The following is a 27,323-nucleotide window of genomic DNA, read 5'->3' on the forward strand; positions in this document are numbered from 1 at the left end:
AGGAGTACCAACTGTAGTGAAATCAAGCAAGATCGGTATGAACGAAGAGAATAAACTCCTATAATATAAATATTAAACGATCTAGGTTGCTCAAAACACAGTAAAACCCAGCTTGGTACTTAACTTAGACGGTGTCTCCTGGGAAACCGACGAAGAAGCCATAATTCACTAGAAAATATCCAAAATTCGAGAGCACTAGAAAAATGCGGGTTACTGCACAAGTCGTGCTAAACGGAGTTGGGTTCTGAGCGGATGCATTGTAGTAGTACCGAGTGAGGTTGAACGGCTCTCCTCTATTGGGGTTCTCTGTCGTGGATTAATCTAAATAGTGCGGGACCTCTGGATATACGCCCAATTTTATACCGACACCAATAGGTGAGCGAGCTAGTTAACCTAGCACTCCTTTACATTTTTTCTCTGGTATATTTAGCAGTAAATTACCTAAGAATAAGTGCTTAAATGGAGCTTATTCACTGGGCGGCACAGGTTCGAGCCCAGAAATAATATGTGAAAGGGGCAAATGCATCGAGTGTAAGCAAGAAAAAAGTTAACAGAATCTACAGTATAAGAGAGACGTTAAATGTTAGAAGTACATCGTATTGATTAGAGAAGTCAAGGCAATAGATTTCTTGGATTATATTTCTAGAAAACCCCCAGGTAATTTCCATTTTACCTACCTGCCATCAAACTATGGACAAAATCATTCTCTGGTGACGAGGGGACCAAGATGAGGCCCAAGGCTCCGATTAGACTGGAAATAGCTGGACACACATCTGGGGTGCCGTGAGATGCCCATCTTCCACAAGATCTGCAAAACGAAGAAATAAACAGTACAGAATGTCCTTAAACTTACAAATATAATAGGTTACAAGAAGCTGTTTGTAAGTCCAATTTAGTTAGATTTTGACTTAGGGTAAGCCTAACCTGGAACCCATGGCTATGATTTTCTGCTAGAAAGATCAACAAATAGTCAGGTTTCATATGAAATAGATATCAAGTTATTGAAAAATGTTGTTTTATTACAGTATTTCTTAATCTTATCCTTGTTATCTTCAGTTTGTTTCTGTGAATGTTTGGAAGTTAGGGACCACCTGTGCGATGAAAATGCAGTTTCCCTGAATATGGAGTTTTTATGATAAAAGGGATTTTGACGTAGGAAAAATCTATTTCTGGGCGAGGGACCTGTGCCGCCCAGTGAATAAGCTCCTATTAGCACTTATTCTTAGGTAATTTACTGCTAAATATACCAGAGAAAAAATGTAAAGGAGTGCTAGGTTAACTAGCTCGCTCACCTATTGGTGTCGGTATAGAATTGGGCGTATAATCCAGAGGTCCCGCACTATTTAGATTCATCCACGACAAAGACCCCAATAGAGGAGAGCCGTTCAACCTCACTCGGCACCACCAACTCTGCATCCGGTCAGAACCCAACTCCTTAGCACCCAAAGTTTGGGGACTCCAAGGGAGAGGAGCTGGGAGGGTTCACTGGGCGGCACAGGTCCCTCGCCCAGAAATAGATTTTTCCTACGTCAAAATCCCTTTTCTGGGCTTGAACCTGTGCCGGCCAGTGAATATATACAAGAGAAATGTCACCAAACTTGCAAAATAAAGGAAAAACATAAACATAAGGGAAATACAAGTTGCTTTAATCAGAGATGAGTGCCAAAAACAGCTATAAGGGTATCTCAAAAAGAACATAAATCCACTTGGTAGAACAATTGACAAAAAAGGTAAGGTATAATAATGCCGTGAGTGATGATATATACAGATACTCAGGAGTCAAAAATTTACAAATATAGTAATAGTAATCAGGTGCGAAACCAACGAATACAAATAGGGTATAAATGAGGCAGGTAAGGGGGAGAGATAAAATGACAAGGAATTAACATGTGAGTTACCTAGGGGTAACTACGCTCCCTGCAGCTACTGTAGGAAATTTAAGGGCTTCCAAATGTTTAAGGTAGTGTTTCTTGAACACTGACGGTGACTTCCACCCTGTATACCTGGAAAGATCCGTAAAATTCATGTGGTGAAAAAAGTTCACCGAAGTAGCAACCGCTCTGATATCATGTGCAAGAGGAAAAGAGTCAGGGCTAGCTTGTTTAATAAAATACAAAATTTGTTGCCTGATCCCTTTAATGGTAATGGTACCGCCTTGTTCTCTAACGAATAGAGGCCCCGAGGAGTTAGAGGAGGTCCGGGATAAATAAGACCTAAGAGTAGTAACAGGGCACAGAGACGGATCTTGCGTGAGGGGAACAATTTTCCAGGAGGACCATCTGTTCTGAGGGTCTTCGTTCTTAGCTAAAAAGAATTTGTTAGGTGAAAGAAGGACCTCTCCCGAAGGAAGGAACTCAATATGACCCGGGTCTCTTGACAAAGCTGCCAGTTCAGAAATTCTTGCCCCGGAAGCCAAACTCACCAGGAAAAGTGTTTTCCTGAGAAGGGGAATGTAATCACAAGAACTGTTAATGGTATCAGAAGCCAATTTGAGTACATCATTAAGGAACCAGGTCACCGGGGTAGGACGAGTAACCGGTTTCAGTCTGGCACAGGCTTTCGGAATTGAAGCTAACACAGAGTCGGTTAAGTCTATGTTAAAACCCACTAGGAATATCTTTTTCAAGGCAGATTTAATAGTGGTGATAGTATTGGCTGCCAGACCTGATTCTAATAAAGTTCTAAAGAAAGTGACTGTAAGGTTCAAGTTCATACAGTGTACGTCTGAGTCTATCAAAAATTTAGCCAACTTTTTAACCGCAGAATCATATTGGCGGATGGTGGAATCCCGTTTATCTGATTCTAGGAACAGGGTGTTTTGAGGATCGATATTGGCACCATGCATGGCCGCAAACTTCATGAAGTCCATAAAGTTAGGGCGCTCTGAATGTTTGAGAAAGCGTACACAACGCGTGTTTGTACTATCTGAGACAGAACCGGATTGGGTATCGGGTGAGGATGTAGTCTCAACTCTCGCAGGAGAGGATACCAATTGCTCTTGGGCCAGTTGGGTGCGACCAAGGCTACTCGTCCCTTGAAGGATCTCAGCTTGTCTAGGACTTTCAGTAAAAGATTCACCGGGGGAAAGAGATAAATCCTTTCCCAGATGTCCCAATTCTGTGACATAGCGTCTGTGGCGTAGGCCTGAGGGTCTAGATTGGGAGCCACATATACTCTCAACTTGTGGTTGGACTCCGTGGCGAAGAGATCCACTTGGAGACCCGGAACCCGAGAGAGAATCCACCGGAATGACTTTAGATCGAGTGACCATTCCGATTCTAGAGGGGAGGTCCGGGACAAGGCGTCTGCCACTACGTTCCGGACTCCCGCCAGGTGGACAGCTGAAAGATGCCAACGGTTCGAGGCTGCTAGGGAGAATATGGCTACTAGAACATGGTTCAGAGGCCCTGATTTTGATCCGCCTCTGTTGAGGCAGCGGACCACCACTTCGCTGTCGAGAACCAGACGAAGGTGTTGTCTCTTGGGTGGAGCGAGACGTTTCAGGGTTAGAAGAACTGCCATGGCCTCCAGCACATTGATGTGAAATTGGCGGAATAAGGGAGACCAAAGACCTTGAACTTTCCTGAGCTGAGAATAGCCTCCCCAACCTGATAGGGATGCGTCCGTGTGAATGATTAACTTCGGAGGCGGAAATCGAAGGGGAACTGACTTTGACAGATTGTTGGCCCTTGTCCAAGGTAGAAGTCTTTCCCGGAGAATGGGAGGAAGGCGGACTTTCCTGTCCCGGAGCTTCCGGTTCGCCCTCGAACGCCAGACACGATTGATATCTTTCAATTTTGCCTTCAGAAGTAGATCCGTCACTGAAGCAAATTGAAGGGACCCTAGGATCCTCTCTTGGAGTCGTCTGGAACTTACTTTGTCTTTGAGAAAGCGTTTGGTGTTCATTGCAAACTCTAACCTCTTGGGTTTGGGAAGACACAGAGTATGAGATATAAGATCCCATTGCAGGCCGAGCCATTGGAACTTTGATTTCGGAAGAAGACGGGACTTCTTGAAGTTGATCTGGAAGCCTAGAGATTGAAGGTATTGGATGACTCTGTGAGTGGCTTTTAGGCAATTTTGGGAGGTGTCTGACCAAATGAGCCAGTCGTCCAGATAGGCTACTACTTGAATCCCTTGATTTCTGAGTTCCTGAACAGCAACTTCTGCTAACTTTGTGAAGATCCTTGGGGCGATGTTGAGCCCAAAGGGCATCACCTTGAAGGAGTAATTTTTGTCCCCTAGGCGGAAGCCTAGATACGGACGGAAGTGTCTCGCTATCGGGACGTGATAATAGGCGTCTGTAAGATCGATAGAGGTGGTGACGGCCCCACGGGGAAGTAAGGTCCGCACCTGCGAGACGGTAAGCATTCGAAACTTGTCGCATTGAATGGACAAGTTGAGAAGGGATAGGTCTAGAATCACTCTTCTCTTGTCCGAATCCTTCTTCGGGACACTGAACAGCCGACCCTGAAACTTCAGGTGTTTCGTTTCTTGTATGGCGTTCTTTTGTAACAGGTCCTGGACAAATTCGACTAGGTCCGGAGTGGAATATTGATGAAATCTGTTCGGAGGTGGAGGTCCTTGAATCCAACTCCACCCCAGTCCCTTGGAGATGATACTGAAAGCCCAGGGACTGAACCTCCATTTGTTGCGGAAGGCATAAAGCCTCCCCCCTACCCGCTGCACCTCAGTATTGGTTTGAGGAGTTGCCTCCACGTCCGCCTCGGAAGTTCTTTCCCTTGCGAAAGAATCTACCTCTACCTCTGTTCTGGTTTGAACCACGATGGTAGCCTCTACCTCTGTTATAACTCTGGGAAGAGCCTTGAGCCTCATAAGACTGGTTAAAGGCTGGAGAGGTGGTGGAGGCACCGGGAAGCTGGCTCTTAGGGAGCAGAACGGTGACATAGTCGTCCGATGAAGGAGCCCGAGAGGTGGAAGGCTGTGCAGGAGCAGCAGGAGATGGAGGAAGAGGCTGACGGAAAACAGACGAACTACTCTGCTGTTGCCGGAACTGGGTGGAGGTATACGGGCGGAGCTTCTTCCTACCCCGGGCTTGGTAATTTGCGGGATCATATTTCCGCTTAGGAGTCAAACCCCAACAGGTTTTAAGGCTCTGATTAACCCTAGTAGCCTCTGCCAAGACTTCCTCCACAAGATCCTCAGGGAAAAGATTTGAACCCCAGCAAGAGGACCGGATAAGTTTATTAGGCTCGTGCCTAATAGTCGCCTCAGCCAGGACGTGTTTGCGGCACCTACGTTTGGCAATAGCAAAGTCATATAGATCGAAATATAACGATTGCAAAGTAGCCTTATTGAGAGACTTAAAGATACTCTCAGTATCATAAGTTAAGGCTATCGACTCCGTAGACGTGGCCAAGTTCAAAGTTCGACCAACACGTAGGCGGGAATCATACTCCTGTTTAATAAGGGATTCCGGGAGACGGGGAAGCCGTTCGCTAAACATTACCGACGCACAGTCGGCTGTTAGCTTGCCAGAAGTAAAGGAGGTATGGACATTGTCCCAACACTCATTACCTGAAGGAAGAAGGAGGGAGATCGGGTCTACCTCTCGGATGGGAGGCAAGGGCTTCTCCTCCAGAGCATATTGAAAAGCCAGTTCTGCAACCTTATTGACGCATGGAGTCACGGTATTCTTGTCCATTAAGAACATTGTGAACGAACTTTTATGAGGCGTCAACATGGTATTGGTGCAACCAATATCATTCAGAAACCTAGCCCAAACAGATTGGGCTTGTTCCTTTGGGAAAATGACAGTCTCTTTGGGGACCTTATCCAGCCGAACCAGAGCTTCCTCGGTAAGCCTGGCATAACCATGAAATGGAAATGCGAGACCAGGAGGAAAGAATTCAAAGTCCTCTAGGGGACGAGTGCCAAGACCTTCCAATGTTAACATCCCGTCTGAAAATGGGGAATGAAGAGCCATGCGCCAAGGGTTATTCTTGGTAAAAGGCGGAAGCTTAGAGGCATCCGGGATGAGAGAGCTTTGAACTCGCTCCGGAGCACCCTGCTCTAATGCCCCAAGTCTCTGACCAATGTTAGAGAACATCGTGTCCATCTTGGCCTGCATTTCTGACACCAACTTAGCTTGCATCTCCGACACAATGCGAAGCATGGCTGATTCGGAAAGGGCCGGATTAGGAGCAGAAGTGGCGGATTGTACTCCCGGGTCGTGAGACTTAGAGGAGGAGCCGGAAGCCTTAGATGACGGGTTCGTATTAGACTTGGAACTATGGGAAGCCTTGTGGGGCTTACGAGCTTTTGGCAAAGTCCTAGATATAGACTTATCTTTGGGGGGAACCGGGTGTGATCGGTGAGACGAATCACGGTCCCCAGAAAGACCATGGAAAGAAGAGAGATCAGATGAAGAAGAAAGAGCAGGGCTGAGGATAGGAATCTCAGCGCCGGTAACACCTGCCTCACTTACCACCCTACCTGCATCCGGATCATCCAACAACATAGGTTCGACGTCCAAGTTCATGGAGGCAACATTGTCTTCCAGATCTCCGGGGGCATCCAACGGATCTTGTTCCTGGTCTATGAATCCCGCAATAGTGGCATCAATGTGGGCAATGATGGGTGCCGCAACATGCCTAGCCACAGCGGCTGAAGACTTGGCATTAGGGTAGATCATTGCACAGTAGTCTTCAGACAGGACGTAAGGCTGTTTAGATTTGACGTTTCTGGCAAATCCCCTAACCCACACTTTCAGTGTGGCCCGAGCCGCAGTCTTCTGCTCCGGGGATGCCTGAAATAATAGTGGGAATTATAAAAAGGAAGATTCCCGGTGGTCCTTCAAGGCCATAGAAATCTTACTAAATAGTGTATGTATACCAAAAAAGGTAAAATAATTAGAAAGGCAACATAGCCAACGGGACTCACCGAATCAGATCCGAGGGTGGTGATGAGGTCAAAACAGACCATACAGTTATCAGGGTGCCAGACCACTATGTCCTCCAGCTGAACTCCGCAGAGGGCGTGAGACCTACATACGGTATGGCCACAAGGCTGATGAAGAACAGCCGCACAGGCCGTCGTCTGACAATGCACCATCTATAAAAAGAATAGTATATGAGAAACTGTAATTCTCTCAAGTAGGGGCGGGTCCAGAGGACCCGGGACTAACATAAGTCTAGAGCTTAACTGTAATACTCTTAAGTAGGGGCGGGTCCGGAGGACCCGGGCCTAAACATAAGTCTAACTTAAGACTAGAGCTTAACTGTAATACTCTTAAGTAGGGGCGGGTCCGGAGGACCCGGGCCTAAACATAAGTCTAACTTAAGACTAGAGTATAGCTATCCATTCCGGTCGAGCCGGGATCATAAAAAAGGATGCAACAACAAAGAATTAAGACACATGGTGTCTGATTTCCCGGAGCGAGGTTAAGCCCCGGGCCGGGAAATAAAGGTAAGAATTAAGACACATGGTGTCTGATTTCCCGGAGCGAGGTTAAGCCCCGGGCCGGGAAATAAAGGTATATCCATAAACCAATACATATAGGAACTCCGGGATAGTGATCTGTCATATATAATCCTATATAATCATAGGAACTGTTATAAATTAATAGGGGGCGGAACTGTAGATAAGAACCGCCAACCGAACCCGGAGGGTTTCGTATAACATAATAAAATTGTGATAGGTGAATATAAAATAGGGTGCACCGGGATCCTACTCTGTTGAAAGGTGGCCAACCCGTCTAGACAGAGACGAAACCGCCGGGACACCCGGAGGACAAAGTCCATAAACACTGAACTACCCCCTCTAAAAGGAGGGAAGGCAACGGTCCCCTAGGAGAGGGGGGAGAGAAGCCTAGCCACCAACCTAGCGAGAGGGGGAGCTTGGGGGAGGATCACGTGATACGGAGCAGCAGGGCTACCAACTGACGATCCCCAAACACTACCAAAACAGATCATACGGAGTAATAAGCACAAATATTCATTATAAAAGTAATAGCGTTGAAAAATATATGAATATACACATAAAATATTAGGGCAAGGTATGCAACATAATAAATAAATCCCAAAGGACAGCAACCTGATGGCTTAAATAATAAAAATTGCCGCCCAGTAACGAAGGTCGGCAAGCCATCTACGATACGTAACTGATATCGGCCCTAAATATGAACCACAAGGGTTCTAAACGCTAAATAATGAATATCCACAATAAAACATATAAAAATTTAATTAATAATAAAAATAATACACTTAGTAACACCGCGAGTGAAACTAAAAGCTCTCAAAACAGGAGTACCAACCGTAAGCGGAATCAAGCAAGATCGATATGATCGAAGAGAATAAACTCCTATAATTTAAATATTAAACGATCTAGATTGCTCAAAACACAGCAAAACATAGCTTGGTACTCAACTTAGACGGTGTCTCCTGGGAAACCGATGAAGAAGCCATAATCCAGTGGAAAATAAGCAAAATACGAGAGCACAAAAAAAGCGGGTTACAACACAGGCGTGCTAAAAAAGGAGTTGGGTTCTGAGCGGATGCAGAGTTGCTGGTGCCGAGTGAGGTTGAACGGCTCTCCTCTATTGGGGTCTTTGTCGTGGATGAATCTAAATAGTGCGGGACCTCTGGATTATACGCCCAATTTTATACCGACACCAATAGGTGAGCGAGCTAGTTAACCTAACACTCCTTTACATTTTTTCTCTGGTATATTTAGCAGTAAATTACCTAAGAATAAGTGCTAACAGGAGCTTATTCACTGGCCGGCACAGGTTCAAGCCCAGAAATGATATTTTGATTATAAAATAAATTTTTGAATATACTTACCCGGTGAATATATAGCTGCAACTCTGTTGCTCGACAGACAACTCTACGGAAAAACTCGCCAGCGATCGCTACACAGGTTGCGGGTGTGCCCAACAGCGCCATCTGTCGACCAGATACCCAGCTCTCAATGTAAACAAAGACTCAATTTTCTCCTCGTCCCACTGCGTCTCTATTGGGGAGGAAGGGAGGGTCATTTAATTTATATTCACCGGGTAAGTATATTCAAAAATTTATTTTATAATCAAAATATCATTTTTAAATATTTAACTTAGCCGGTGAATATATAGCTGATTCACACCCAGGATGGTGGGTAGAGACCAGTAATATATGTTTACACTTTTATGAGCTAAGAGTTTTTTATTTCATTTTAGAAGTTATCAAAATAACAAAAACAAAATAAATAGGTACCTGGTAAGGAAGTCGACTTGAACAATTACTCTGCCTTTTAAGTACGTCTTCCTTACGGAGCCTCGCGATCCTCTTAGGATGCTGATCGACCCCTAGGAGCTGAAGTATCAAGGGTTGCAACCCATACAACAGGACCTCATCAAACCCCTAATCTAGGCGCTCTCAAGAAATGACTTTGACCACCCGCCAAATCAACCAGGATGCGAAAGGCTTCTTAGCCTTCCGGACAACCCAAAAAACAACAATAAAAACATTTCAAGAGAAAGATTAAAAAGGGTATGGAATTAGGGAATTGTAGTGGTTGAGCCCTCACCCACTACTGCACTCGCTGCTACGAATGGTCCCAGTGTGTAGCAGTCCTCGTAAAGAGACTGGACATCCTTTAGATAAAAAGACGCAAACACTGACTTGCTTCTCCAATAGGTTGCGTCCATTATACTTCGCAGAGATCTATTTTGCTTAAAGGCCACGGAAGTTGCGACAGCTCTAACTTCGTGTGTCCTCACCTTAAGCAATGCTTGGTCTTCCTCACTCAGATGTGAATGAGCTTCTCGTATTAACAGTCTGATAAAGTAGGATAAAGCATTCTTTGACATAGGCAAAGATGGTTTCTTAACTGAACACCATAAAGCTTCAGATTGGCCTCGTAAAGGTTTAGTGCGCTTTAAATAGAACTTAAGAGCTCTCACAGGGCATAAGACTCTTTCTAGTTCGTTGCCTACAATCTTCGATAAGCTGGGAATATCGAACGATTTAGGCCAAGGTCGAGAAGGCAGCTCATTTTTGGCTAGAAAACCAAGTTGTAGCGAACATGTGGCTTTTTCTGACGAAAATCCGATGTTCTTGCTGAAGGCATGAATCTCACTGACTCTTTTAGCTGAGGCTAAGCATACCAGGAAAAGTGTCTTTAAAGTGAGATTTTTCAGGGAGGCTGATTGTAGCGGCTCAAACCTGTCTGACATGAGGAATCTTAGTACCACGTCTAAATTCCAACCAGGTGTAACCAAACGACGCTCCTTAGTGGTCTCAAAAGACTTAAGGAGGTCCTGAAGATCTTTATTGTTGGAAAGATCTAAGCCTCTATGCCGGAAGACCGATGCCAACATGCTTCTGTAGCCCTTGATAGTGGGAGCTGAAAGGGATCGTCCTTTTCTCAGGTATAAGAGAAAGTCGGCTATTTGAGCTACAGAGGTACTGGTCGAGGATACAGAGACTGACTTGCACCAGTCTCGGAAGACTTCCCACTTCGATTGGAAGACTCTAAGGGTGGATGCTCTCCTTGCTCTATCAATCGCACTGGCTGCCTCCTTCGAAAAGCCTCTAGCTCTCGAGAGTCTTTCGATAGTCTGAAGGCAGTCAGACGAAGAGCGAGGAGGCTTTGGTGTACCTTCTTTATGTGTGGCTGACGTAGAAGGTCCACCCTTAGAGGAAGACTTCTGGGAACGTCTACTAGCCATCGAAGTACCTCGGTGAACCATTCTCTCGCGGGCCAGAGGGGAGCAACTAGCGTCAACCTTGTCCCTTCGTGAGAGGCGAACTTCTGCAGTACCTTGTTGACAATCTTGAACGGTGGGAATGCGTAGAGATCTAGATGTGACCAATCTAGGAGAAAGGCATCTACATGTATTGCTGCTGGGTCCGGGACTGGTGAGCAATAGATTGGGAGCCTCTTGGTCAGCGAGGTCACAAAGAGATCTATGGTTGGTTGGCCCCAAGTGGCCCAAAGTCTCTTGCATACATCCTTGTGGAGGGTCCATTCTGTTGGAATTACTTGCCCTCTCCGACTGAGACAATCTGCCATGACATTCAAGTTGCCTTGGATGAACCTCGTTACTAGTGATATGTCTTGACCTTTTGACCAGATGAGCAGGTCCCTTGCGATCTCGTACAACGTCAGTGAGTGGGTCCCTCCTTGCTTGGAGATGTACGCCAAGGCAGTGGTGTTGTCCGAGTTCACTTCCACCACTTTGCCTCGAAGGAGAGACCTGAAGCTTTTCAAGGCCAGATGTACTGCCAGCAGCTCCTTGCAGTTGATATGCATTATCCTCTGACTCGAGTTCCACAGTCCTGAACATTCCCGACCGTCTAATGTCGCGCCCCAGCCCACGTCCGAAGCGTCCGAGAAGAGAACGTGGTTGGGAGTCTGAACAGCCAGGGGAAGACCCTCTCTTAGGTTGATACTGTCCTTCCACCAAGTCAGACAAGACTTCATCTTTTCGGAAATGGGGATCGAGACCGCTTCTAGCGTCTTGTCCTTTTTCCAGTGAAAAGCTAGATGGTATTGAAGCGGACGGAGGTGTAGTCTTCCTAATGACACAAATTGTTCCAGGGATGATAGCGTCCCTACCAGACTCATCCACAGCCTGACTGAGCAGCGTTCCTTCTTCAGCATGTTCTGGATGCATAACAGGGCTTGACTTATTCTGGGGGCCGACGGAAAAGCCCGAAAAGCTAGACTGTGAATCTCCATCCCTAAATACACAATAGTTTGGGATGGGACCAGTTGCGACTTTTCTATATTGACAAGGAGAACCAATTCCTTGGTCAGATCTAGAGACCACTTTAGATCCTTCAGACAGCGACGACTGGAAGAGGCTCTGAGAAGCCAGTCGTCCAAATAAAGGGAGGCTCGGATGTCCGATAAATGGAGGAATTTGGCTACATTCCTCATCAGCCTCGTAAATACGAGAGGAGCTGTGCTTAGGCCAAAGCACAGGGCCCGAAACTGGTAGACCACCTTTTCGAAAACGAATCTCAGAAAAGGTTGGGAGTCTGGGTGGATGGGAACGTGGAAGTAGGCGTCCCTTAGGTCTAAAGAGACCATCCAGTCTTCCCTTCTGACCGCTGCTAAGACCGACTTTGTGGTCTCCATGGAGAACGTCGTCTTTGTGACAAAGACATTCAGCGCACTGACGTCTAGCACCGGCCTCCACCCTCCTGTCTTCTTTGAAACCAAGAAGAGGCGGTTGTAGAATCCCGGAGATTGAAGGTCCGAGACTTTGACCACCGCTCCCTTCTCTAGCAAAAGAGACACTTCCCGTTTCAAGGCTCGTCTCTTTTCTTCCTCTCTGTACCTGGGAGAGAGATCGATGGGAGACGTTGCTAGAGGGGGTTTCCGTACAAAAGGGATCTTGTACCCCTCTCTGAGCAACTTCACAGATTGTGCATCTGCGCCTCTCTTCTCCCAGGCCTGCCAGAAGTTCTTGAGTCTGGCTCCCACTGCTGTCTGAAGTTGCGGGCAGTCAGACTCTGCCCTTAAAGGACTTGGATCCTTTCTTCTTCCCTCGCTTCCCTTCGGCACGAGCACCTCCTCTGCTGGAGGCTCTGCCACGAAAGGGCGGAATAAAGCGAGACGCTGGAGTGTCCATCCTTGGTCTAGCTGACAAGGTAGGCAAAGGGGGAGCTTTGCGAGCTGAGGACGCAACAAGATCGTGAGTGTCCTTCTGCACTAACGAAGCGGCTATTTCCTTAATCAGGACTTCTGGAAAAAGGCACTTGGAAAGAGGAGCAAAGAGAAGCTCAGATCTCTGGCACGGTGTAACTCCAGCAGAAAGGAATGAGCAGAGATTTTCTCGCTTTTTAAGGACTCCGGACACAAAAGATGCAGCAAGCTCATTAGACCCATCACGGACGGCCTTGTCCATGCAGGACATAATGAGCAAGGAAGTCTCTTTATCTGTTGAAGAGATCTTCCTGCTTAGGGCTCCTAGACACCAGTCTAAGAAGTTAAAAACTTCGAAGGCCCTAAAGATTTCTTTCAAAAGGTGGTCCAGGTCCGATGATGACCAACAAATCTTAGAGCGTCTCATGGCAAGGCGGCGGGGAGAGTCTACAAGACTTGAGAAGTCGCCCTGGGCAGAGGCAGGAACTCCCAAGCCGAGAACTTCTCCCGTGGCATACCAGACGCTCGATCTAGAAGAGAGTCTAGCAGGGGGAAAAGCAAATGCTGTCTTCCCTAAACTCTTCTTGGACTGCAACCATTCTCCTATCACCCGCAAAGCTCTCTTGGACGAGCGTGCGAGGACGAGTCTAGTAAAGGCAAGAGTGGTAGACGGTATGCCTAAAACAAACTCTGAAGGCGGAGAACGAGGAGCCACAGAAACAAACTGGTCAGGAAACAGCTCTTTGAAAATGGCCAAAACTTTTCTAAAGTCCAAAGAGGGTTGAGAAGACTTAGGCTCGTCCAATTCTGATTGTGGTTCATCTATATGTGCAGCAACATCATCATCAGAAAGTTCCTCATCCGACAACTGATGAGGAAATGGCAACGGAGTGGGTAACGGCTGGTTCGCTGAGTCCGGTCGCACTGTTGCATGCGTGACTGAGCCGGACGCAACGTCATGGACCTGCTGCCCAGTCTGTGAGCTGGCAACAACCATGGTAGCGCGGGGACGCACAGCGTCTACCCCAGACTGTCTAGACTGATAGGGTTGCGCAGTGGAAACCACACTGGGTTGCGGAGGTTGACGCACCGCGTCAAAACAAGGCAACTCTGACGGTTGTTGAACATCCAGAACGTCAAAGGCAACCTCCGTGCGTCGCTTAACGTCAACATGCGGCTGGCAGATCACACTGGAACGCATGGGTGGAGGAACTCTCTCAACTGGTGTGCGTGAGAAGGTTACCTCAGCGTCCACAGGACGCACAACCGATCGCTTGGAGGGTTGTAGGCTAGGTACTGCACTAGCTGGTACGGCAGCAACCTTCTCCGCATGAAAGTCCTGCATCAGAGACGTAAGTTTAGACTGCATGTCTTGCAGTAGAGACCACTTAGGGTCTACGGGAGCAGGTGCAGGTGCGGCGACAGACGGTGTTAGTGTCTGAAGCGGTACCGCTTTGCCTCTCTTAGGTGGTGAGCAGTCATCGGATGACGGCAACGAGTCCGAACTGACCCAGTGGCTACAACCGGGCCGTTGGACTTGTGCTGAAGGGACCGATTTACGTTTTAACGGTCGCGAGACCTTGGTCCAAAGTTTCTTGCGAGAAACACCTTCAGAAGACGAGGTATAAATGGGCTCTCTCGTCTTAGGTAGGTAGGAGCGATCTTGGGGAGATACGCCCGATACCACGGAGGGAACGTCTGTTCGCTGATTAAAGCCTCTCGAACCCATACGTCGTACGACATTGCTTCTCCCCTGGACTTGGGAGCTTGCAAGAGGTCCCGGACTAGGAGGACGACAGGCACGAACAGACGAACCCTCAAGCGCAACACTGTCCACAACACTATCACTTGGCACTTTAGCACTTCCCACTGCACTTTGGCACTTAAGCTCCTTAACATCCGCCATGAGCTGATTACGGTCACTAGCAAGGGACTCAACTCTCTCACCCAGAGCCTGGATGGCACGCATCATGTCAGCCATCGATGGTTCCTGAGTGCCAGGAGGGGGGTTAGGAGCAACCACTACAGGGGAAGGAATAGGTTGTGGGGCATGAGGAGAGGATACATCAATAGAACGAGAAGAACTTCTCCTAACTCTATCTCTCTCTAGCCTACGTGTGTACTTTTGAAATTCGATAAAATCGAATTCCGAAAGGCCAACGCACTCCTCACACCGATCTTCCAATTGACAGGTTTTATCCCGACAATTGGAACAAACAGTGTGAGGGTCGATAGAAGCCTTCGGAAGACGCCTAGAACAGTCCCTAGCATTTTATTTCCTAAATTTGGGAACTTGTGAAGGGTCAGCCATTTTGAATTGGTCAAGGGAAAATCCAAAAAACGATCAAAAAGTCATCAACAAAGAATCCGATATAAAAAAGAGTTCAAGGATTTGTGTGAAGAAAAACCCTGCACAGCGAAAGCTCAAAACTAGAATATAGTACTTCACCAATTAGATGTGAAAAACTCCAGTTTAGCAACAGCGAGTAAAGTACGTCTTGTCGACACGTCGACAGAGAGAAAATTGAGTCTTTGTTTACATTGAGAGCTGGGTATCTGGTCGACAGATGGCGCTGTTGGGCACACCCGCAACCTGTGTAGCGATCGCTGGCGAGTTTTTCCGTAGAGTTGTCTGTCGAGCAACAGAGTTGCAGCTATATATTCACCGGCTAAGTTAAATATTTAAAAAAGCTAAGTTAGGTTAAAGTTCATCTAGTGTAAGTTAGAATAAGTTACGGTAGTGTACGTTTATCGTAGTTAACCTCTCTACCTCCTCGCCGCCCGTCCATCTCCTCTCTGCGTAGCAAGACCAACACCACCTGCGCTGGACTTTCTAAGGTAAAGTGACACTAAAAACCCGTTTCTTATTTATCATTTTTTGATAATTATTCTTTTATACATGTCTATTATCTAATTTAGTGTGCATTATTGTCATGTATAATTATGTGTAGTAATTTATTGAGGAGTTATCATAGGTTTTTGGGCTCAACCACAGGTTAATCCTATTTCAGTGTATTCTTATTGTAAAATTCGTTTCGACATCTGAACATTTTCTACATCCAAAGTCGGCTGTGGAACGGATTAAATTCGTATGTAGAGGTACCACTGTACTTGTCTTACTCAAAACAATCCCTGTGTGCATGGCAGGGTTTCACTTCCTCTTACTAATTCCTCACAAAAACCTAGCCATGAAGGAAGTTGAAGATGCAGTGAAGAAGGTACAAAAGAACTTCTTTAGCACCAGCCTGGACGTTGCCACTCTTATCCCGATGAACCCGTCTTAGATTTCTTCCTCTCCTTTGAGAATTCTCCCCACTGAAGAGGAGGAAAATCCCTACAATAATCACTGGGATATTAATGTGTGCAGTCCTACCCCTCTGCAAAAGCTAATAAGTCGGGATCCACATCTGGCTATCATTATCATTATCATCAATTCATAAGCTAAAACCCTAGTTGGAAAAGCAGGATGCAAAAAGCCCAGTGGCTCCAACAGGGAAAATAACTCAGTGAGGAACGGAAATAAACAAAAGTAAAATATTTTAAGAAGAGCAACAACATTAAAATAGATATCTCCTATATAAACTATAAAAACTTTAACAAAACAAGAGGAAGAGAAACAAGATAGAATTGTGTGCCCGAGTGTACCCTCAAGCAAGAGAACTCCAACCCAAGACAGTGGAAGACCATGGTACAGAGGCTATGACACTACCCAAGATTAGAAAGCAATGGTTTGATTTTGGAGTGTCCTTCTAGAAGAGCTGCTTACCATAGCTAAAGAGCCTCTTCTACCCTTACAAAGAGTAAAGTGGCCACTGAACAATTACAGTGCAGTAAGAAGAATTGTCTGGTAATTTCAGTGTAGTTAGGTGTATGAGGACAGAGGAGAATATGTAAAGAACAGGCCAGACTATTCGGTTTGTTAGTGTGTTGGTAAAGGGAAAATGAACCGAAACCAGAGAGAAGGATCCAATGTACTACTCATGTACCAGCCACAATTATGGCCCAGACAAAGCCGCACGTCTGCCCATTGAAACACCATAATCAACAAATAGCACAATCAACACAAACACTCTGGAAGGCAAAAGAAAAAATCACTAAACAGCCCAACAAGAGATGCAGGTAATTAAGACAGTACAGCACCGCAGCCGAAGTGAAAGTGAGGGTTCCTCCCCTTATCGGGATAGGCCTCTATGCTCGCCTCATTAAAAGTTTATCTGTTTTTCAAACTTCACTGAAGTTATACTTCTGATAAAGGACAAAGGTTTTTATTATGTACAGGAACAAGACTGATATATCCTCTCCAGAATTTACCTGATCTAAAAAAGGAAAAACACCTGCGCTCACTCACCTTCAACCTGAATTTGGCACATCTTCGCCACGTCCACGTTGTCGCCATCCTTACTTTCCTCATTTTCCTTAGCATCCCGGGACGACTTGGGCGATCCTTCCCGACCGCCTATGAGCGGCGTCGCGTCGCCCGTGTTCGACAGCGGGGTCTCGAAGGTGGCCGGGCTGTCCTCAACGTTTCGGAACGAAGACGAGTCCTGGTTGTTGAGGATGTCGTTAGCTTCTTTGGCTTCGAGGTACATATTCCAATCTTTCAAATTTTCCACATCGGGAAAGAAGTCCCTCTCGATGATCCGCTCTACTTCCTGGAAGCAAACAAATCATTAATATCTGAACTGGAAGTCCCCATTTAAACCTTCATAACTGTAGATGACAGTACTATACAAAAAGTCCTCAACTTAGAAACTAAACAGGTTCCTAGAAGCTGTTTGAAAGTCAAATTTATGAAAATTTTGGCTCCACCTAACCTGCATAGCAATGATTTTCAACTTCAAAACTCAACAAATGATAAAATTTCATATTGCAAATGTCTTCTTGCTTACTGCGTTAAATTATATAGTTTTACTACAGTATTTCATTATGAACTTTGGATACAATATCTGAGATGAACAATTTCAGTTGGATTCGCGTCTGTGTCTCTGAATGTTTAGCCTTGAAATAAGCTTTTTAAGCTTGAAATAAGCTTTTAGACTTGAAATAAGCTTTTCAGCTTGAAATAAGCTTTTAGGCCTGATATGATCTTTTAACCTTGAAATAAACTTCATAAGTTTATAAGTGTTTGTAAGTCTAATTCCTTCTACTTACGTTCACAAAAGTGTCTTCGTCCAACACTTTTTTTTTCCTCTTCCTCGGAGGAGGCACGCCGGGTTTTTTGGAGCTGTTGTCGGTTTCTGAAACCACCAAGGCTCCTGCCGAAGACTGTCGTGAATCTAGCTGGCTCATTGTGGGATCTGCTCTGAAACGACGGGACATTCATTAACTTACGTGGCAACCTGTTAATTATTATCATTTTAATCGTGTATATTCAAGTTTATGGTTTTTTAAAACATGGATTAAAAAAAAATTGGCTATTACTAATTTATCTATTCTGGCTAATTAATTTTCATTTATCATTACTATTATTGCTGTTGTTGATCACAAATAAGATATTTTCTTAAAAATCCCTCATCGTATTAATAACAGCCTCATTCTATCAAATGAACCACATACTTTATAACTGGTTAGCACATACTCGATGCATTTCTGACCATTATCGCTAGTGCAAAGCACTCATTTGTCGTCTATAAACTTTCTACTCAAAGCGAAAATCTTACGCATATTCAGGAGACGAGGGTTTGCATACATGCAGAAATGAATTATATTTCACTAAACATAACTCTTCGTTGGAGAGCAATACCATAAAAATACTTGAATAACAACATGGGTAGTTTGTAGAATAGCACGTGCACCCCTTCATTACTTAAATTAGAGGTAATTGGATGTTGTTTGTACAATAACAGATGCACACGATGATTACTCAAATCAGATGTAATTGTAAATGGTTTGTAGAATACCGGACACATCCACTAACTACTAAAATTGTAGGCAATTTGGAGTTATTTGTAGAATGGCGGCCACACATATTAATTACACAAATTAAATGTAATAGTAAATGGTTTGTAGGATAGCACACACAACAGCTAAATTACTCAAACTAGAGGTAATTCATATTTGTTTGTAGAATGACGGACGCGCACATTAATTACACAAATCACAAGTAATAGAGTAATGTTTGTAAAATAGCGGATGCACATTAATTCAACAAATCATGGGTAATTGGCGTTTTATAGGAGGGTTATTTGCCTACGTTATAAGAAACTACCTTAGGTAAGGTTGGGTACCGATGCATATCTCTTTACGGGAAGAAATTCCTATTCTCTGCGCCCCCGGGAGGACCTGTCCGCTGATCTGCAAAGTCTCCCTTACCACCAATAGAAAATTGGAGTTCGGCACGCATGGTTAGGCCTACCCTAGCCTAATCAATGGCTAGATTAAGTAATAAAGCTTCGAAGAATAATTAACACCATTATTCACCTTGAGCCTAACTTACAGTAGGCTATTGGGCCATACCACATTACCGAACTAGCCTACTGTGCAGGCCAGCAGGCTTACGGTAGGTAATGCATGATTTCACACACAACTAGGTATTAACCAAAATTAATAATCAATTATATATAAAATTAATTATCTTAGTTTTTTAAACATTTTCGGAAACGTAGTCTACCTTAGGCTAAGTTTTCCTTCGCGATATCGTACGTTATTTTACGATATTTGCTTATTCAATGATAATAAATGCCTAAATATACGATAATATCGTATTATACAATAATATAATTAGATTATTTTACCTTAAAATGGCGTAAATATTAAAATATGTATAATCACGTGTTGAATTCAACTTTGTTTACATTTCCTGTACTTCTTCTTCTTCTTCTTCCATTTTAGTAGGAGATCTGGCCACTTCTTACTCCGCAAAATCAGTTTGCGGCCACTCTATCCCTTTCTAGATAAGTGCAAAGCTTCTTTAAGCTTATACTTATTATTATTATTATTATTATTATTATTATTAAATGCTGAGCTACAACCCTAGTTGGAAAAGCAGGATGCTATAAGCCCAGGGGCTCCAACAGGGAAAATAGCCCAGTGAGGAAAGGAAATGAAGAAAAATGAAATATCAAGTATAGTAACAACATTAAAATAAATATTTCCTATAAAAACTATAAAAACTTGAACAAAACAAGAGGAAGAGAAACTAGATAGAAGTGTTCCCGAGTGTACCCTCAAGCAAGAGAACTCTAACCCAAGACAGTGAAAGGCCATGGTACAGAGGCTATGGCACTACCCAAGACTAGAGAACAATGGTTTGATTTTGGAGTTTCCTTCTCCTAGAAGAGCTGCTTACCATAGCTGAAGAGGAAAGTAGCCACTGAACAATTACAGTGCAGTAGTTAACCCCTTGGGTGAAGAATTATTATTGTCATTAAGTTTATATTACCTGTGCCTTAAATAAATTAATATCGTAATGAGATTCCCAATCTTTACTTTTATTCCCTTCTACCTTGTAATTAGATAGGATAACACCTTGCTATCATCAGTTTTGGCAACCTATTGTGGTCAGTTTGGCCTTTTTTCAGGCCAAAAAAAACCTAAAATTTGTTCTTTTTTTAATTAGTTGGCCTTTAGTAATATCTTGAAAAAAGCTGGGTCGTAAATACTATATATTTGGCCTTTTTCTACTAATGGCTCGGCCTTTTAAAGCCGCGTTTAATTAAAATTGGCCTTTTCTCATTTACAAATCATGGCAATCCTGCTACCTATAAATGCAGCTAGACCCCTAGATTTTTCAGTGTACCTAATCTTATGTCTACATTTATTAGCTGTCCTAATTTATGGCATAAAAATGAATGTTCAGTAGTATCTTCTTCATCTTTGCACAAGTCACACAAATTATCTTCATCCATTATAGAGTACACTATAATTTTTCATTTATGGCTGGCATAATTTCATAGCTTAGCTTATTGTTCAATCTACATACATATGGAAGAACAATATAAAAATCCACCAATTTTGATTAAATGTGCATTATATTATGAATAAATGACCAATAGAACATCAAATTATGATTTATAATCCATATGAAAGAGATTAGTCATTCCAGTGCAACAGGAAACAATTGTGTTGATACATATGCATAATTATTATTTAAAAACATATTCATAGTACAGTATACATTAATATATTTGCTTTCCTTCATACATTATTATATGTCTGAGATGTTTAAAATAGGTTCCATAAGTCAGCATATCATTTCATAAGCCCCAGTATAAAGCTCGTCTAGTGGGAAGGTTGTGCCCTGTGATTGGTTGCTTTGATAATGACGTCATTAACTATCGAGCTCATAATTGGTTCTTGACTCATGACGTCATTATTCATAGCTATTATTGATTTTTGATTGATGACGTCATTATCCATAACTCATTGTATTTACTTAAATACAGAAAGGAGAAGGGTGCATGTATTATAAATGTAAGAATACTTTGATCAAATGTCTTTTGATTAAACAAAAGTAGTTTAACAATTACTGTTTTCTGCGTATATAGTATTACAAGATATTCTCGCCTTATGCATTTATACCGGGAAATATCTGTTGTCTCATTGGCTGGTTGTATGTGACGTCAGACACTCGTATTCATGCATAAAAAAATCTATACGTATTTTAGATTGATTAGAGCTTAAAAAATTAAATTTTACGGAAAAATAATCTTAGTCATATTATTAATTTTAAAATAAAATAAACAAAGGATCTTATTAAAGGCTGTAAGTTAGATAAATAAGTCATATTCGAAGGAATAATTGACTAACTTTCTGGCTACGATGTTCTATGCATGTGTTCGTTTGTGCGTGAAACGAAGGCAATAACCAATCACAACTGAGGATGATGTAGCCAATCAGAGGACTGGAATGTACCACCAAGAGTAACGGGGACTTATGAGTTGCTGTTGGAGGAACCTGTCCAAATACCCGTAAATTTACATTAAAACGCTTATGAAAAACAAAATAGGATGAAAAAAACGTCATTAACTAGAGCGTTTGACCGAAATGGCTCCCGTGATGCTGACTTTTTTGTCAACAGCACCTCATAAATCGGAGAAACCCTTTCGCCTTATGCATTATTAGCGCGAAATATCTGTCGTCTCATTGGCTGAAACGTTCTCTGTTGTGATTGGTTGTAGTATGTGACGTCAGGCAATAGTATTTTATGAATGAATTCGACTCTGTAAGAGTGAAATATCTATACATATTGCAGATGAATTAGGAATAATAAATTATAGTTTATAGTAAAAATTAACTTTTAATATAATAAATTTATTAATGAAATAAATAATAAATCTTGTTCGAATGCTTAAGCTGAATAAATACGTCTTTTTAGAAGAAATAATTAACTAGGTTTTGGCTACGATGTTTAACACGAGGTATGAATTTGTTAACAAATGTAACAAGCCAATCAGAGGGCTGGAATATCCCGCCAAGAGGGAGTTCCTACGATCTATGAGCTGTTCGAGAAACCAGTTAATTATTACATTAAAAGTTCAAACGCTTTGACACTATTCTCTCTCTCGCCAAAAACATCCCATAAACCAGAGGAACCATCTCGCCTTATGTATATTTAGCGGGAAATATCTGTTGTCTCGTTGACGGATTCGTCCTCTGCTGTGATTGGTGGTTGCATGTGACGTCATACAATTGTATTTTTATGAATGAAATTACGTGTCAGGCCTAGGGGGAAATACCTATATAGGTATACATGTTGTTGAGCTACTGGTAACCATGCTGAATTGGCCTAAGGGACTGTGCTTTAAGATTTTATATATGATAAAAGGAGACAAAAACTAAAGAAAAACCAACTTGATTTATATTTGAAGAGACTGTTTATATGTTGAATACTTTATAGAAAACAATGTTTATCTTTTAAAAACTCCCAAATCATCACAAAACTTAAAAACTGAAAAACGATTCTAATAGAGCAAAGTAATGACTTAAACCAAGTGCTGGGAGAGCAAATTACGAAAATACTTTTGAGAATTAAGTTAAACTTTACAGTTACAGATTCAGTTAATTTATTTAAAACAAATTCTAACTTACAAAGATTAAACTATAACAAAGAATAACAAAGTATAAACAACAACAGTTCAATAAAATCAAAGAATAACAAAGTATAAACAACAACAGTTCAATAAAATCAAAGAATAACAAAGTATAAACAACAAGTTAAATAAAATCAAAGAATAACAAAGTATAAACAACAACAATTCAATAAAATCAAAGAATAACAAAGTATAAACAACAGTTCAATAAAATCAAAGAATAACAAAGTATAAACAACAACAGTTCAATAAAATCAAAGAATAACAGTATAAACAACAACAGTTCAATAAAATCAAAGAATAACAGTATAAACAACAACAGTTCAATAAAATCAAAGAACAACAAAGTATAAATAACAGTTCAATAAAATTACATGGCAATTTCATGAAAGCACATATTAGGGAACACTAAAGGGATAAATGTTTAAGAATACTTTTAACACATCCCTTCAAGAGGATGACAGAACATTGTAGATCCAAATAAACTGATAGATTAGATTTTTGTGTACAGAAGCAAAAGTCAAAATCTGGAAGCATGTCAGCAATGAGGTTTAATATTACCTTTGATAAGCAATATCCCTATGTTATATTGCTGCAGGACCAAAAGGCTCAAGAGTTAACCTAGTTTTTTTTTTTTTTTAAATTCACTTACAAAAGACAATGGATTACGGTAAAAAAAAAAACTAAAAACCGAGATTGATTTGTCTAAACTTTATTTACAAGAGACAAAGATGATTTATATAAGAATCAAATTTTTCAAGAGCACGAAGGAGAGCCCAAGCCGCCTCTTCCACTGTAATCTAGGAACCGAGGCTTCAGTTTACTCGAATATATAATCTGGGGTCGTAAATCAGTCATCAGTCTGCATCAAAGCTGCTCCTACAGCCACATCACTATCTTCTACTTTGAGATAAACAGCTTGTCGGGTTCAGATAGCCGTAACATAGAAAGCTATTTTAATAGCTGGAAATGCACGTTGACAATCTTCTGCCCACTATAAGTCATTTTAATAGCTGGAAATGCACGTTGACAATCTTCTGCCCACTAGTCATTTTAATAGCTGGAAATGCACGTTGACAATCTTCTGCCCACTAGAGTCATTTTAATAGCTGGAAATGCACGTTGACAATCTTCTGCCCACTAGTCTCATTTTAATAGTTGGAAATGCACGTTGACAATCTTCTGCCCACTATAGTAATTTTAATGGCTGGAAATGCACGTTGATAATCTTCTGCCCACTATAGTCATTTTAATAGCTGGAAATGCACGTTGACAATCTTCTGCCCACTAGAGTCATTTTAATAGCTGGAAATGCACGTTGACAATCTTCTGCCCACTAGAGTCATTTTAATAGCTGGAAATGCACGTTGACAATCTTCTGCCCACTAGAGTCATTTTAATAGCTGGAAATGCACGTTGACAATCTTCTGCCCACTAGAGTCATTTTAATAGTTGGAAATGCACGTTGACAATCTTCTGCCCACTATAGTCATTTTAATGGCTGGAAATGCACGTTGATAATCTTCTGCCCACTATAGTCATTTTAATGGCTGGAAATGCACGTTGATAATCTTCTGCCCACTATAGTCATTTTAATAGCTGGAAATGCACGTTGACAATCTTCTGCCCACTATAGTCATTTTAATGGCTGGAAATGCAAGTTGACAATCTTCTGCCAACTAGTCATTTTAATAGCTGGAAATGCACGTTGACAATCTTCTGCCCACTAGTCATTTTAATAGCTGGAAATGCACGTTGACAATCTTCTGCCCACTAGAGTCATTTTAATAGCTGGAAATGCACGTTGACAATCTTCTGCCCACTAGGTAGTAGGTTGGCCAGGGCACCAGCCACCCGTTGAGATACTACCGCTAGAGAGTTATGGGGTCTTTTGACTGGCCAGACAGTACTACATTGGATCCTCCTCTCTGGTTACGGTTCATTTTCCCTTTGCCTACATACACACTGAATAGTCTGGCATATTCTTTACATATTCTCCTCTACCCTCATACACCTGACAACACAGATTACCAAACAATTCTTCATCACCCAAGGGGTTATCGCACTGTAATTGTTCAGTGCCACTTTCCTCTTGGTAAGGGTAGAAGAGACTCTTTAGCTATGGTAAGCAGCTCTTCTAGGAGAAGGACACTCCAAAATCAAACCACTGTTCTCTAGTCTTGGGTAGTGCCATAGCCTCTGTACCATGGCCTTTCACTGTCTTGGGTTAGAGTTCTCTTGCTTGAGGGTACACTCGAGCACACTCTCCTATCTTATTTCTCTTCCCTTTGTTTTGTTAAAGTTTTTATAGTTTATATAGGAGATATTTATTGTTGTTACTCTTCTTAGAATATTTTATTTCTTTTTTCCTTTCCTCACTGAGCTATTTTCCCTGTTGGAGCCCCAGGGCTTATAGCATACTGCTTTTCCAACTAGGGTTGTAGCTTAGTAAGTAATAATAATAATAATAATAATAATAATAATAATAGAGTCATTTTAATAGCTGGAAATGCACGTTGACAATCTTCTGCCCACTATAGTCATTTTAATAGCTGGAAATGCACGTTGACAATCTTCTGCCCACTATAGTCATTTTAATAGCTGGAAATGCAAGTTGACAATCTTCTGCCAACTAGTCATTTTAATAGCTGGAAATGCACGTTAACAATCTTCTGCCAACTAGTCATTTTAATAGCTGGAAATGCACGTTGACAATCTTCTGCCCACTATAGTCTTTTTAATAGCTGGAAATTCACGTTGACAATATTCTGACCACTATAGTCTTTTTAATAGCTGGAAATTCACGTTGACAATATTCTGACCACTATAGTCATTTTAATAGCTGGAAATTCACGTTGACAATCTTCTGCCCACTATAGTCATTTTAATAGCTGGAAATGCAAGTTGACAATCTTCTGCCCACTATAGTCATTTTAATAGCTGGAAATGCACGTTGACAATCTTCTGCCCACTATAGTCATTTTAATAGCTGGAAATGCACGTTGACAATCTTCTGCCCACTATAGTCATTTTAATAGCTGGAAATGCAGGTTGACAATCTTCTGCCCACTATAGTCATTTTAATAGCTGGAAATGCACGTTGACAATCTTCTGCCCACTAGAGTCAATCTTAGGGCTGGCGAGATTAATCAGAGGTACAGCAACTACCGAAAAAGTTCTGACAGAACTTAATAAAATCCAGCCATGCTAAACAGAGCACTGGACTGCCTTGTTTACGGGAGTAGGATATTCTTTAATGCATGTAACTACCATCTTTGGGTGGAATCATTCCGCTCCCGACATCCATGACCAGAGTTGAAAGACTTTTCCCATGGTAGTTTTCTACCAGATTTCTAAGGCGAAGAAACAGGTCTCACGATCTTGAAATGTTCTTTCCATGTATCGTCGTGGACCATTGTCATCGATGACAACATCTCTTCTGAAACAGAACATTAAAAGGTTGAAAGGTTTCAACAGCATTTGTCATTTCAAAGGGGAAGAATAGTATTGAAATTGAACACATGACGTTAAAAGGTTGAAAGTTTTCAACAGCATTTGTCATTTCAAAGGGGAAGAACAGTATTGAAATTGAACTACAGATATGATACAGGAAGAAGCCTTCCTAGTATTTTGTCAAGGGTACTTATATAGTATAATATTTATGAAAATTATTAAAAAGATTAACATTTGCAACAATATTAAAATTCTTAGCAAAGGATTAGAGTCCTTATGGTTGGTAACAGAATCTTACTCCCGATAACCTTCACACACTCAAAGACTTACCTGGTTTTTTGGTAGAGGATGCAGGGGGATGCCCATGATTTGATCACTTTTCTGCCAACAATTTCTTGACAAGAATAACACGTTCCATAGCTTCTTTTTTGTAAGTGGTATTCTGTAGGGTCTCTGACGCTAGATTAGTCCCAGGTGTCAATACCACATGTGAAGCAACAACTGATGGTAGGGGTACATCTGAAAAAGTAGTAATATCAGCCAGTGGTATTCTGTAGGGTCTCTGACACTAGATTAGTCCCAGGTGTCAATACCACATGTGAAGCAACAACTGATGGTAGGGGTACATCTGAAAAAGTAGTAATATCAGCCAGTGGTATTCTGTAGGGTCTCTTGACACTAGATTAGTCCCAGGTCTCAATACCACATGTGAAGCAACAACTGATGGTAGGGGTACATCTGAAAAAGTAGTAATATCAGCCAGTGGTATTCTGTAGGGTCTCTGACACTAGATTAGTCCCAGGTCTCAATACCACATAAGCAACAACTGATGGTAGGGGTAGATCTGAAAAAGTAGTAATATCAGCCAGTGATATTCTGTAGGGTCTCTGACACTAGATTAGTCCCAGGTGTCAATACCACATGTGAAGCAACAACTGATGGTAGGGGTACATCTGAAAAAGTAGTAATATCAGCCAGTGGTATTCTGTAGGGTCTCTGACACTAGATTAGTCCCAGGTCTCAATACCACATAAGCAACAACTGATGGTAGGGGTAGATCTGAAAAAGTAGTAATATCAGCCAGTGATATTCTGTAGGGTCTCTGACACTAGATTAGTCCCAGGTGTCAATACCACATGTGAAGCAACAACTGATGGTAGGGGTACATCTGAAAAAGTAGTAATATCAGCCAAGTATTAGCAAGCTGGGGACTTTATAATGCACGAAATGTCAGGCAAGATTATA

The 27,323-nt window shown here is 42.3% G+C and overlaps 1 protein-coding gene and 1 long non-coding RNA gene across 2 annotated transcripts in view; both read right to left on the reverse strand.

Annotated features, from left to right (window-relative positions):
- Positions 1-546: 546 nt before the first annotated feature.
- LOC137648754 (splicing factor ESS-2 homolog) lies at positions 547-19,396 on the reverse strand. The gene is made up of 4 exons (XM_068381837.1): positions 19,329-19,396; positions 17,746-17,891; positions 16,943-17,246; positions 547-808 (listed from the first exon to the last, which is right to left on the reverse strand). Exons 2-4 carry the CDS (start codon positions 17,881-17,883, stop codon positions 747-749), a joined length of 504 nt encoding a protein of 167 aa, XP_068237938.1. The 5' UTR covers positions 17,884-17,891; positions 19,329-19,396; the 3' UTR covers positions 547-746.
- A 6,230-nt stretch (positions 19,397-25,626) lies between these two features.
- The window catches only part of LOC137648756 (uncharacterized), a 2,322-nt gene continuing 625 nt past the window's right edge, over positions 25,627-27,323 (reverse strand). The window contains exons 2-3 of the long non-coding RNA XR_011045696.1: positions 26,409-26,597; positions 25,627-26,064 (exon numbers count right to left, since the gene is read on the reverse strand). This is a non-coding gene — a long non-coding RNA (uncharacterized lncRNA). The remainder of the gene's footprint in view (positions 26,065-26,408; positions 26,598-27,323) is intronic.

This window comes from Palaemon carinicauda, chromosome 10, assembly GCF_036898095.1.
Source record: "Palaemon carinicauda isolate YSFRI2023 chromosome 10, ASM3689809v2, whole genome shotgun sequence".
Classification (NCBI taxonomy): domain Eukaryota; kingdom Metazoa; phylum Arthropoda; class Malacostraca; order Decapoda; family Palaemonidae; genus Palaemon; species Palaemon carinicauda.

Bases quoted from the DNA above. Each gene is read 5' to 3' on its own strand.
- LOC137648754 (XM_068381837.1), bottom strand. From the start codon at position 17,883: ATGAGCCAGCTAGATTCACGACAGTCTTCGGCAGGAGCCTTGGTGGTT. The intron at 17,247-17,745 runs GTAAGTAGAAGG...GTTTGCTTCCAG, and splicing joins ACGAAGACACTTTTGTGAAC to GAAGTAGAGCGGATCATCGA. The intron at 809-16,942 runs GTGAGTGAGCGC...TTCGTTTTGCAG, and splicing joins GTGCCAAATTCAGGTTGAAG to ATCTTGTGGAAGATGGGCAT.